Here is a 13648-nt window from a genome sequence, read left to right on the forward strand (position 1 = left end):
CTCCAGGCGGGGGGCAGCCCGGGGCCCCATCACTGCTACTGCCACTCCAGTAGGCGTGGGCAGCCACGGGGTCAACCACACTAGAAGTCACGGAGGTCCAGGGAAGTCACGGAATCCGTGACTTCTGGGACCTCCTTGAAAGACTCACACCCTTAATGATAATCCAGAAAAGGCAGAAGTTCTGTATTTGAGAAAAGGCCAGATGATGTAGTTATGTCACAATGACGGAATACTTTCCATTTAAACAGTAGCCGAGGAGGATGTGAAACAACAGCTACTAAAAGTTAGGTATTTTTAGATCAACAGGTTCAAATAACTTGCATCTGAGATTTTAAAATAACTGACTGAGGAGCTCTCTGGTCTGCTAATATTGATTTTCAGTAACTTTTGGAACACTGGGAAAGTTCTAGAACAGTAGTTCTTAACTGGGGGTGCACGCACCCCCAGGGGGTGCGAGACATGCCAGATTATTAGGTAAATCATCGAAAACACGAATTAAGCACAGGCACGTAAGTACAACTACTTTGTTTCATCAAACCGATGTATTTATTCACATTATACATTTAACGATTACTGTAATATACAAACAAAAAACATATCTAGGTTTAAAGAACTGACCTACTTCAATGATTTTTTAAAAGGGGTGCGAGACTATATTTGGAGAACTGAAGGGGTGCAGGCTGCAGTAAAGGTTAAGAACCACTGTTCTAGAAGAAAGGCAAGAGAACATTGTGCCAGTATTTAAAACGGGTCAATGGGATGAACCAGGTAATTAATTATAGGTCTGTCAGCCTGAAATAGACCCTGGCCAAAATACTGGAATGACAGATAAGGGACTTGATTAATCAAGAATTAAACGAAGGTAATATAAATAATGCCATTCAACAAGGGTTTACGGAAACCAGATCTTGTCAAATTAACTTGATTTTTCTTTTTTATACAAAGATTACAAGTTTGGGTGAAAAAGAAAGTGTCAACATAATATACTTAGATGTCTTTTTGGTACTGCACAACATTTTGATTAAGAAACTGGAAGATAACCTCCATTAGCATGGGAAGGTGGGTGTATGGCAAAGATCTGTAAGAGCACCTGAACTTTTAATGAAAGGTGCAGCAAGCAGTAGTTTGCATGGGATCACGGGTCTGTCGATCTCTTGGGAGTTAGGGAGCTCCAGTCAGGTCTTTGGCTTAGGAAGGTTTGGTAGGCCTTGGCCAGATGATGTCCTAATGGGAGGTGGGAAAACTAATGACTTTTCAGGGCTGCTGTTGTTTCCCCCATTTCAATTATTGTCAGGGCATGAGATCTAAATGCAACACCTTAGTATTATTATTTTGATAAAAATTGGAGAATCTTGGCCATATATGTGTGTCAATTCGCACTGGTTACTACCCTCAACAAGGATTGTAGTTATGGTGACAGAACTCTTTAGATATAAAGTTGTGTCTATGCCTTTAGGGAGAGGGACTGTTAAAAGCCAAAAGTCATTATTAGATTTTGGGACAGTGCAAGTGAAAACGATAAAAATCAGTTAAAATACAGTGTATGAGTTTTACGAGATAAAAGCCTCTTTTCAAGGGAACAGGTGTGGTATTAAAGAACAGAAATTAGGTCAAGAACGCAAGCTTTGGATACCTAAATGCAATATATATTTCCACCATTGCAATGCTTGAAGAGTGTCAGAAAACATATTTAAACATTCTCTTTTGGATGGTTTATATCAGAAGAGCTCTTCAAAGTAACTACTAACAAAAAGATGCCCTAAAATGTTCAGAACCTTGATTTTCTAAGGTTAATTTTAAATCTGACATTAACATTAACAGAAAATAATTAGTAAAATGAGAGAGATGCAGAAGAACTGAACTTTTGTTATTCTTGGCATTTATGACCTAGAGTTGATCCAGAAAATTCACAAATTTTCTGAGGGTCTGACTAGCATCATGCAGTCTTCCCCTTGCCAGAAGTAAAGTCACAGACTGCCCAGTCCAACTGTTTTACTTGGCAAGCACGCTAAAATGACAGAATGTTGTTCTACTATATGGAGATCACACTCCCTCTGAGCAGTTCTCTTTGAGGTTTTGCACAACTGGCCAAACTTTCTTCTGACTATGCTGGGCATCTAACACACAAAGCCCACAGTGTCACAATTTTGGAGAGCTAGGGTCCTAATCTTGTGTCACTGATGCATGAAAGGTGAGCAAATATGTTTTCATAATAGTTTTTAAAACAAGTGATTGCATGGTATTATGCCAATCATGTCGTTCATCCGATACACATTTCCTCTAACACGTTGGAAAAGAAACAAGAAATTAACCAAAAACAAAACCAGAAAGATATTTGTGGCTTGACTTCCTTCCACAACAACTGAAACTCCATCCAATCCACGGTAAGTATTGCAGATACATCTGAACAGGAATGATCATGTGCACTACATGGGTTAAAAAACAAGAGAAGGAGAATTCGGGGTGCATTTTAGCTTTAGCTTGGAATTCCTTTCCTTCTGTTTATTTAATTCTAATGTTTAATATTGCTGAATTTATTTTCCTATGGTGGTGTTGTAATTTCCATTAAGCAAAACTTCTTCCCGCACTAAAAAAAAAAAAAAATCCTGTATCATTAATTTTTTCCCCCCTTCTTGTGGAAATGCTGTCCTCAGTATGTCTACAAAACAAACTGATGGGAGAAAACTGTACAACAGTGACACCCAGAGGGCAGAATGTATGCAAAGCACAATATAAGCTAAGACTTTTTGGCTATAATTATATCATCTTTATTATAATTTAATACCTCCTTGTAAATCTGAACAACATTCTGATTTATAGTAACAATGTTATATTGTACGGTTCTTTTGCTTGTGTAGGTATTTCAAGCGTTTTACATAAAGTACCTGCTGTCTCAGACCAGTGGTCCATTTAGTCCAGTATCCTGTCTCAGAAGCAACCAATACTTGATGCTTCAAAAAAAAAAAGAAAGAAAAAAAAAAAAAAGGTAATCCAGCCATATTGCACCCAGCCAATTGTACAACGCTGAATACGTGGGGCGGGGGAGGAAAACCATGTCTTCTAAACCCTTATAATGAGTTCTCTTACACATGGCAAGCCGGGCTTGAAAAATCCACTTATGAATGAGTACAGAGCTTCCACTGGCCAGTGTGGGGACCTCAGCTCTCACTTTCTGCAGGACTCAAGCTTTCATTTAAAAAGAGAAAAAAAAAAAACGGTTTCAAACCCTTTTACTTAGGCTGAAAAGGCTCTGAGGCAGAAACCAGCTTTTCATCCTGTGTATATAGTATCTAGCACATTGAGGCCTGACCTCTCTAGATGCCACTACAAAGGAAGTAATATAAATAATAATAATGACGACTGAAGTTAATCTTAAAAATGTGAATGAAATGTTCACTAATATAGCAGTGTCTTCCAAACCACAGACTGTTCTGGTGCCTCTGGTAATTCTTAGTTAAACTAAGCAGCAGCAGAATGTAATTAACTAGATTCTAGTTAGCTTTCACTGCTTCTATTCAGAACTTTGTAGGAGGCAGTGAAACTGTCAAATTCATGTTGCTGCTGTTACTTGGGAAAGCTATGAGCAGCAGAACAGCAAGCTCTGGAACTATTACTTAGGAACAGCAGAGATTATAAAAAAACATGGAATGGTACAGTAGAGTATAGCTATTACTTCTCACAGCTCCTGGAAGGAAGAGCAAACACCCTACCTACTTAGGGAAGCCAGAGGACCTTGATGAGGAGTAAAGACCAAGTTCCCTCTCCTTTCCAGTAGGTGGAGGGTAGTACAGCTTCTATGCTAAACACAGAACCTCCTCACACCCCAAACGGGACCAAGGAACAAGTATCCTTCCCAGCAGCTTGTAGCAAGGAGTGCTGGGCTTCTCACCAGAGCATTGCCCAAAGCCTTACTTGTGGGGCCTCTTTTAAATCTATCACTGGCTAGTAGGAGTCTGGTAAATTTAATCAAGCCCTAGTTGCAAGCAATTAGCAATCCATTCAAATCCAGCCACAAGCTTGGTCTCAACCTCCAGCAGCAGTGAATTCCACGTGTTCACAATACAAAATAGGAAGAAATATTGCCTTGTTTGTTCATCTTAAGAGTATTTCCTTTAGCCTTTCCTTAAGGCTATAAAAGAACTAAATGGAGAAAATGATCAGTTTTTTTACACAGCTCAGTCAAATCTCCTTTAACTCCTTTACCTACATCAATGATTTTCAAGCTGTGGTCCATGGACCCTGGCGGTCCACAGACTATGTTGAAGATTTCCCAAAAGGGTCCGCACCTAAGTTCCCTCTGAGCTGCACAGCTGCCTGTTAAGCCCCACGCAGAGGCTCAGGGCTGGGATGGGGAGAGATGCCTCTCTCCCCAGCACGGACCTGCCGCCGTGGGGAGTGGCGGCTCTCCCCGCCAGCCCCAGCATGGACCTGCCTGGACTCGCAGCGGTCGGGGGAAAGGCAACCCTCCCCCAGCCCCAGCATGGACCTGCTACAGGAGAGGCACCTCTCCCTCAGCCCAGGTGCTGCTGCAGGGGGTCCTGTCACCCTGCCGTAGCCCCTGGACAACCTGCACCCGAAACCCCTCATCCCGGCCCCACCCCAGAGCCCCACCCCCAGCCAGAGTCCTCACCCCCCTGCACCAAACCCTCTACCCCAGCCCCACCCTGGAGCCCTCAAACCCCCTGCCCCACACCCCAATCCTCTGCCCCAGCCCTGAGCCCCACTCCAAACCCCTTGGCCCCATCCCCACCCCATGAATTTGGTTATGTACAGCAATATGGAGGTGATGTGTCACACATCACCTCCATATTGATGCACATAACAAAATTCATTCTGCACATGTGTGGGAAAAATTAGAGGGAACACTGGTCTGCACCTGCATTTGAAATTTTTTAGGGGTCTGCAAAAGAAAAAAGGTTGGATTATTTAGGTCAGTGGTTTTCAAACGGATGCAACACCCACAGCATCTCTAGCCATTTCTATCAACCTTCTCTGGATGTTTTACATTTCCGTTGAGAGGAGAGGACCTAACCTAAACATATTACTCCAGGAAAATGTATACCATTGTGCATTATCTAATGTCTTATTAGTTTCCACCATCACTTTTTTTAAATGCACCCAAGCTTCTAAGCATCTGGAGAGAGAACTTCATTTACTTGTCCACAATAACCCCTAGTTCTTTTGACTGAGAATTACGAATTCATCTACCTGTATGGCAAGGTTACATAGTTTCTCTCTTTCCCACAGACACTCTCTCAAGAATATGCATTACCTTATATTTAACAAAGTTAACGTTCATCTACCATTGTGCTTCCCCACCATTTTGTTTATTTGTAACCATCTAGACTTAGCCCTGGTCTACACTAGGACTTTAGGTCGAATTTAGCAGCGTTAAATCGATTTAAACCTGCACCCGTCCACACAATGAAGCCCTTTATTTCGACTTAAAGGGCTCTTAAAATCGATTTCCTTACTCCACCCCTGACAAGTGGATTAGTGCTTAAATCGACATTGCCGGCTCGAATTTGGGGTACTGTGGACACAATTCGATGGTATTGGCCTCCGGGAGCTATCCCAGAGTGCTCCATTCTGACCGCTCTGGACAGCACTCTCAACTCAGATGCACTGGCCAGGTAGACAGGAAAAGAACCGCGAACTTTTGAATCTCATTTCCTGTTTGGCCAGCGTGGCAAGCTGCAGGTGACCATGCAGAGCTCATCAGCACAGGTGACCATGATGGAGTCCCAGAATCGCAAAAGAGCTCCAACATGGACCGAACGGGAGGTACGGGATCTGATCGCTGTTTGGGGAGAGGAATCCGTGCTATCAGAACTCCGTTCCAGTTTTCGAAATGCCAAAACCTTTGTCAAAATCTCCCAGGGCATGAAGATCAGAGGCCATAACAGGGACCCGAAGCAGTGCCACGTGAAACTGAAGGAGCTGAGGCAAGCCTACCAGAAAACCAGAGAGGCGAACAGCCGCTCTGGGTCAGAGCCCCAAACATGCCGCTTCTATGATGAGCTGCATGCCATTTTAGGGGGTTCAGCCACCACTACCCCAGCTGTGTTGTTTGACTCCTTCAATGGAGATGGAGGCAATACGGAAGTAGGTTTTGGGGACGAAGAAGATGATGAGGAGGAGGAGGTTGTAGATAGCTCACAGCAAGCAAGCGGAGAAACCGGTTTTCCCGACAGCCAGGAACTGTTTCTCACCCTAGACCTGGAGCCAGTACCCCCCGAACCCACCCAAGGCTGCCTCCTGGACCCAGCAGGCGGAGAAGGGACCTCTGGTGAGTGTACCTTTTAAAATGCTATACATGGTTTAAAAGCAAGCATGTGAAAGGATTACTTTGCCCTGGCATTTGCGGTTCTCCTAGATGTAGTCCTAAAGCCTTTGCAAAAGGTTTCTGGGGAGGGCAGCCTTATTTCATCCTTCATGGTAGGACACTTTACCACTCCAGGCCAGTAACACGTACTCGGGAATCACTGTAGAACAAAGCATTGCAGTGTATGTTTGCTGGCATTCAACCAAAATCCGTTCTTTATCTCTCTGTGTTATCCTCAGGAGAGTGAGATATAATTCATGGTCACCTGGTTGAAATAGAGTGCTTTTCTTCAGGGGACACTCAGAGGAGCCCATTCCTGCTGGGCTGTTTGCCTGTGGCTAAACAGAAATGTTCCCCGCTGTTAGCCACAGGGAGGGGGGAAGGTTGAGGGGGTAGTCACATGGTGGGAGGAGGCAAAATGCGACCTTGTAACGAAAGCACATGTGCTATGTATGTAATGTTAACAGCAAGGTTTACCCTGAAAGAGTGTAGCGACTGTTTTATAAAATGAGTCTTTTTAAATACCGCTGTCCCTTTTTTTCTCCACCAGCTGCATGTGTTTCAATGATCACAGGATCTTCTCCTTCCCAGAGGCTAGTGAAGCTTAGAAAGAAAAAAAAAAAAACGCACTCGCGATGAAATGTTCTCCGAGCTCATGCTGTCCTCCCACACTGACAGAGCACAGACGAATGCGTGGAGGCAAATAATGTCAGAGTGCAGGAAAGCACAAAATGACCGGGAGGAGAGGTGGCAGGCTGAAGAGAGTAAGTGGCGGGCTGAAGAGAGTAAGTGGCGGGCTGAAGAGAGGGCTGAAGCTCAAATGTGGCGGCAGCGTGATGAGAGGAGGCAGGATTCAATCCTGAGGCTGCTGCAGGACCAAACCAGTATGCTCCAGTGTATGGTTGAGCTGCAGCAAAGGCAGCTGGAGCACAGACTGCCACTGCTGCCCCTCTGTAACCAACCGCCCTCCTCCCCAAGTTCCATAGCCTCCACACCCAGACGCCCAAGAACGCGGTGGGGGGGCCTCCGGCCAACCAGCCACTCCACCACAGAGGATTGCCCAAAAAAAAGAAGGCTGTCATTCAATAAATTTTAAAGTTGTAAACTTTTAAAGTGCTGTGCTTAAAGTGCTGTGCGGCATTTTCCTTCCCTCCTCCCTCCCACCACCCCTCCTGGGATACCTTGGTAGTCATCTCCCTATTTGTGTGATGAATGAATAACGAATGCATGACTGTGAAGCAGCAATGACTTTATTGCCTCTGCAAGCAATGATTAAAGGGAGGAGGGGAGGGTGGTTAGCTTGTAGGGAAGTAGAGTGAACCAAGGGGCGGGGGGTTTCATCAAGGAGAAACAAACAGAACTTTCACACCGTAGCCTGGCCAGTCATGAAACTGGTTTTCAAAGCTTCTATGATGCGTACCGCGCCCTCCTGTGCTCTTCTAACCGCCCTGGTGTCTGGCTGCGCGTAACCAGCAGCTAGGCGATTTGCCTCAGCCTCCCACCCCACCATAAATGTCTCCCCCTTACTCTCACAGATATTGTGGAGCACACAGCAAGCAGTAATAACAGTGGGAATATTGGTTTCGCTGAGGTCTAAGCGAGTCAGTAAACTGCGCCAGCGCGCCTTTAAACGTCCAAATGCACATTCTACCACCATTCTGCACTTGCTCAGCCTGTAGTTGAACAGCTCCTGACTACTGTCCAGGCTGCCTGTGTACGGCTTCATGAGCCATGGCATTAAGGGGTAGGCTGGGTCCCCAAGGATACATATAGGCATTTCAACATCCCCAACAGTTATTTTCTGGTCTGGGAATAAAGTCCCTTCCTGCAGCTTTTGAAACAGACCAGAGTTCCTGAAGATGCGAGCATCATGCACCTTTCCCGGCCATCCCACGTTGATGTTGGTGAAACGTCCCTTGTGATCCACCAGAGCTTGCAGCACTATCGAAAAGTACCCCTTGCGGTTTATGTACTCGGCGGCTTGGTGCTCCGGTGCCAAGATAGGGATATGGGTTCCGTCTATAGCCCCACCACAGTTAGGGAATCCCATTGCAGCAAAGCCATCCACTATGACCTGCACATTTCCCAGGGTCACTACCCTTGATATCAGCAGATCTTTGATTGCGTGAGCTACTTGCATCACAGCAGCCCCCACAGTAGATTTGCCCACTCCAAATTGATTCCCAACTGACCGGTAGCTGTCTAGCGTTGCAAGCTTCCACAGGGCTATCGCCACTCGCTTCTCAACTGTGAGGGCTGCTCTCATCTTGGTATTCATGTGCTTCAGGGCAGGGGAAAGCAAGTCACCAAGTGCCCCTACGCATGCGAAAGTTTCGCAACCACTGGGAATCGTCCCAGACCTGCAACACTATGCGGTCCCACCAGTCTGTGCTTGTTTCCCGAGCCCAGAATCGGCGTTCCACAGCATGAACCTGCCCCATTAGCACCATGATGCATGCATTGGCAGGGCCCATGCTTTCAGAGAAATCTGTGTCCATGTCCTGATCACTCACGGGACCGCGCTGACGTCGCCTCCTCGCCCGGTATTGCGTTGCCATGTTCTGGTGCTGCATATACTGCTGGATAATGCGTGTGGTGGTTAATGTGCTCCTAATTGCCAAAGTGAGCTGAGCAGCCTCCATGCTTGCCTTGGTATGGCGTCCGCACAGAAAAAAGGCGCGGAACGATTGTCTGCCGTTGCTCTGACGGAGGGAGGGGCGACTGACGACACGGCTTACAGGGTTGGCTTCAGGGAGCTAAAATCAACAAAGGGTGTGCCTGTACATCAAGGAGCATTTCAGGCAGGACTGCACGGAGGGTTCCAATAAGAAATGGTGCACCTAAGTTATCGTTGTTATTGGAACAAGGAGGTTAGCCTGGCCTCTGATTGATACATGGCTAGATTTACCTCGCTGCACCTTCTCTGTGAGTGACTGCAGTGTGATCTAGACAGGGGAGGAGGCAAATGAGTACAAAACAAATCTCGTCTATTTCTTGTTCTGACCCACTCCATCTATCTTTTACATCTTTGGGTGGCAGCAGACGGTGCAGAAGGACTGCATGCCATCCACATCTGATGGCTGCTCGGCAGAAGATGGTACAGTACGACTGCTAGCCATCTTCATCTCTTGCCTGCCTGGCATAAGATGGTACAATACGACTGCTAGCAATCCTCATCTCTTGCCTGCCTGGCAGAAGATGGTACAGTACGACTGCTAGCAGTCCGTATTGCCTGCCCGCTCACCATAAGACGGTTCAATAGGACTGCAGGACTAAAGAGAATGACCTGGTCAAGTCACTCCAAATTTAGTCCCTGCGCCCATGTCTGCCCAGGCGCTCCCAGCCGACGTGGCCAGGAGCACCTCGGACACGACGAGGACGACTACCAATCGTATTGCACCGTCTGCTGCCAGAAGGCAATGGGTTGCTGCTACTGTGCAGCAAAGCCGTACCGCGTCTGCCAGCACCCAGGAGACATAGGGTGACGGTTACCTGAGCGGGCTCCATGCTTGCCGTGGTATGGCATCTGCACAGGTAACTCAGGAAAAAAGGCGCGAAATGATTGTCTGCCCTTGCTTTCACGGAGGGAGGGAACGGGGGCCTGACGACACGTACCCAGAACCACCCGCGACAATGTTTTAGCCCCATCAGAGTGCTCCATTGTGACTGCTCTGGACAGCACTCTCAGATGCCCGATTGTTTGCCATTGCTCTGATGCTGGGAGGGGCGCTTACAGGGTTGGTTCAGGGAGCTAAAATCAACAAAGGGGGTGGCTTTACATCAAGGAGTATTTCAGGCAGGACTTCACGGAGGGTTCCAATAAGAAATGGTGCACCTAAGTTATTGTCCTTATTGGAACAAGAAGGTTAGCCTGGCCTCTGATTGATACATGGCTAGATTTACCTCGCTGCACCTTCTCTGTAAGTGACTGCAGTGTGATCTAGAAGAATGAGTCCCCTAGACAGGGGAGGGGGGGGAAGCAAATGAGTACAAAACAAATCTGGTCTATTTCTTGTTTTGATCCACTCCATCTATCTTTTACATCTTTGGCTGGCAGCAGACGGTGCAGAAGGACTGCATGCCATCCACATCTCATGGCTGCTCGGCAGAAGATGGTACAATACGACTGCTAGCAGTCCGTATCGCCTGCCCGCTCACCATAAGACGGTTCAATAGGACTGACTGCAGGACTAAAGAGAATGACCTGCTCAAGTCACTCCAAATTTAGTCCCTGCGCCCATGTCTGCCCAGGCGCTCCTGATCGACCTCACAGAGGCGACCAGGAGCACCTCAGACATGACGATGACGGCTACCAGTCGTACTGTACCGTCTGCTGCCACAAGGCAAGGGGTTGCTGCTACTGTGTAGCAATGCCGTACCGCGTCTGCCAGCACCCAGGAGACATATGGAGCCCGCTCAGGTAACCGTCACCCTGCTTGTCGTGGTATGGCGTCTGCACAGGTAACTCAGGAACAAAAGCGCGAAATGATTGTCTACTCTTGCTTTCACGGGGGGAGGGAGGGAACGGGGGCCTGACGATATGTACCCAGAACCACCCGCGACAATGTTTTAGCCCCATCAGGCATTGGGATCTCAACCCAGAATTCCAATGGGCAGCGGAGACTGCGGGAACTGTGGGATAGCTACCCACAGTGCAACGCTCCGGAAGTCAACGCTTGCCTCGGTACTGTGGAAGCGCTCCGCCGAGTTAATGCACTTAATGCACTTAGAGCATTTTCTGTGGGGACACACACACTCGAATATATAAAACCGATTTCTAAAAAACCGACTTCTATAAATTCGACCTAATTTCGTAGTGTAGACATACCCTGTGTCACAATCCTCCTTAGTTTTCACTGATGGAAATGGCATGTATCAGCAGCAAATATTAACGCTGTTGGCTACTTTCTCTGCTACTAATTGGTATATTTACTGAACACAAAAGGCCCTATAACTAATCCCTATAAAACCCCACAAATAACTCATCAGTCTTATGAATCCACATTTCCTATCACTTTACCAGTTAATTCCTTATCTGAATTTGCCCCAAATCTAGTTATTTTCATATGACATATTAAAAAATAAATCTATAAACTACTTGTAGTTTGTTACTGCAAACATGCATAATCACAGGCTTCCACATTCTCAGTTGCTGAAGATCCAGTTTTCTGCTTTTTAGTCAGCATTTTCTGAGCTGCTACATTGAAAGTAGCAGAAGTCAGCAGCCTGTCTTTTGTCATCACCAAACAAAAGGGCAGTATACACGGTTCCTTCACAGTTTCCAAATAAGTGTTGTTTGCCTGGCTGGAAGCCACATAAAAAAAGGAAATGTGCCAAGGGATGAGTTTATTGGGCTGCCTGGAAATTTTTGAAGGGTAGGGTGGGACTATAAATAGAGGTTGCTTTACTTAGTGCAGCTTTCAAAAACAGCCATTAAAATTTACCAGTCCATACAAATGAACTTTCAGACTTTCTATCTTAGTGATGGTTGATGAAGATTACAAAAAATAAATCTAATGATACTTTTATTAGCCCATCCAAAAAAAAAAACAAAAACCAACCAACCAACCACCCTTGAGAAAGCAGACACTAGAATTTTGAAAGGCTGCTCTAGAGGAAGGATGCAAGCTGGATGACTTGACAGTTACAGAAGGAATTTAGTACAAAGACTACTGCACTTCAGTGATTAGCTTTTTAAAGAAGGATAACATGCTCAAGCATGTCTTTTTAGAGCAGTTTTTCGGATATAAAGTCCTCAACCACCTTAAATTTGACAGTGTAATATTCGAGGCGTCAGCACTACTGGGGAATATTCAATCTACATACCTTATGTTAGTCGTTTCCCCTCTTTTCTGTGCATCAGTGGCTTCTTCATGCTTTCTTAGCTGTGCAAGTAAATCTGATACTGTCCGTTTCCTGTCAAAAGGTAAGGAAGATGCAACAGCAGAGGCAGCTTCCACCAATTCTGGATTGAGAGGCTTGCTCCTGTAAGAGACAAGAGGTGAAAAACATAAAAATCAAGATCTATGCGTCATTTTTTCCACAAGCCATTTTTTATTGTAACTGGTTATTTTACATCTTAATGACTTACAGGTAATAGTTATATGCTATCAAAGAAGAGGCCCAAGTTTGTCTCTTACTGCACAAAACTGCCAGAGGTTGGGTGGCACTGCAGAGTTGGTGTTCTTAAATCAAGGTAGGGATAGCCTAATGTCACTGAACAACCATCAGAAAAGCTTTTTTAAAAAAAAAAAAAAAAGCTTTGCTCAACCCTTCCTAAACAGAGTACAGTTATAATGCCAAGACCTATACACAGTGTCAGCTATAAATGGAAAAAAATAAAGCAGTCATTAAGGCACAGCTACCAATCAACTCCTGAAGAGAAGAGTATAAAAGATTGCTACTGAGATAGGATTTTTAGTCACAGACAAAAAACCCTTTTTTTCATATATCTCATAGGTATGATTTAACTATGACTACTGTTCCTTTACCAATTTGGCATGATTTTAACCACTATGTTTAGGTGTAAAGATTTCCCTTTGTTAAGCATTATCCCAATAGATCGTGACAATATATTTACTCCTGGGGGAATTCTGCACCAAAAAATCCAAAATTCTGCATATTTTATTTGTCAAAATAATGCAATATAATCACACCAGGTTCACTTACTTTGGTAATATATTTAAACTACCATACACTCCCCCTCCCTCCCCCCCCCCCCCCCCCAAAAAAAAACCACCACCACAGTAACTGTTCAGCATTTTCTAAACACATGAAAGTTAAGTTACAAATACCTGGTAACCAAGACCCTGCATTGCAGTTATAATCCTGGATTTTCATTTCAAAGATATTACTTTTATTTTGGTGGTCTGTAAAGTAGACTGTCTCTTTAAATTGCTCAGACTTTCACACATGAAAGTCATACAGTTTTGCTAATCACTGTCCTGCATTTTTTTTAAATGGGTAAGTAAAATAGATCCTGAGCAGTAATCCAACCCCATTGTGCCTCTCTGGCACAGGAAAAAGAGTTAGAAAGCACACAGACCTTTCTAGCTGAGAATTCCATTACTGTCATTTGCAATAAGGTTCCTTTACATCACTCTGGCAAGGTAAAGGAGTCTTAACTGAATAACAGGAGCAATTAATTAACAATGGGAACATTAGCAGCCTGCCCCTTTAGTTGTTACATCTCTGCTCTGCCTCAGAGACAGACCCTGCTTCACACAGCCCTGTGCCTCCCTCCAAGCCCAGGACGCAGCAACAGCAACCAGAGGGACAGAGTGAGGCCTTGTCTCCACTGGCACTTTACAGCGCTGCAACTTT

The 13648-nt window shown here is 45.3% G+C and overlaps 1 protein-coding gene across 1 annotated transcript in view; it reads right to left on the reverse strand.

Moving 5' to 3' along the window:
• Positions 1-13648, reverse strand: part of MRPS31 (mitochondrial ribosomal protein S31) — a 37991-nt gene that overhangs the window by 18809 nt on the left and 5534 nt on the right. Inside the window, exon 3 of the mRNA XM_073342659.2 lies at positions 12152-12310. Within this exon, the coding sequence (XP_073198760.1) occupies positions 12152-12310 (159 nt within the window). The remainder of the gene's footprint in view (positions 1-12151; positions 12311-13648) is intronic.

This window comes from Lepidochelys kempii, chromosome 1, assembly GCF_965140285.1.
Source record: "Lepidochelys kempii isolate rLepKem1 chromosome 1, rLepKem1.hap1, whole genome shotgun sequence".
Lineage (NCBI taxonomy): Eukaryota > Metazoa > Chordata > Testudines > Cheloniidae > Lepidochelys > Lepidochelys kempii.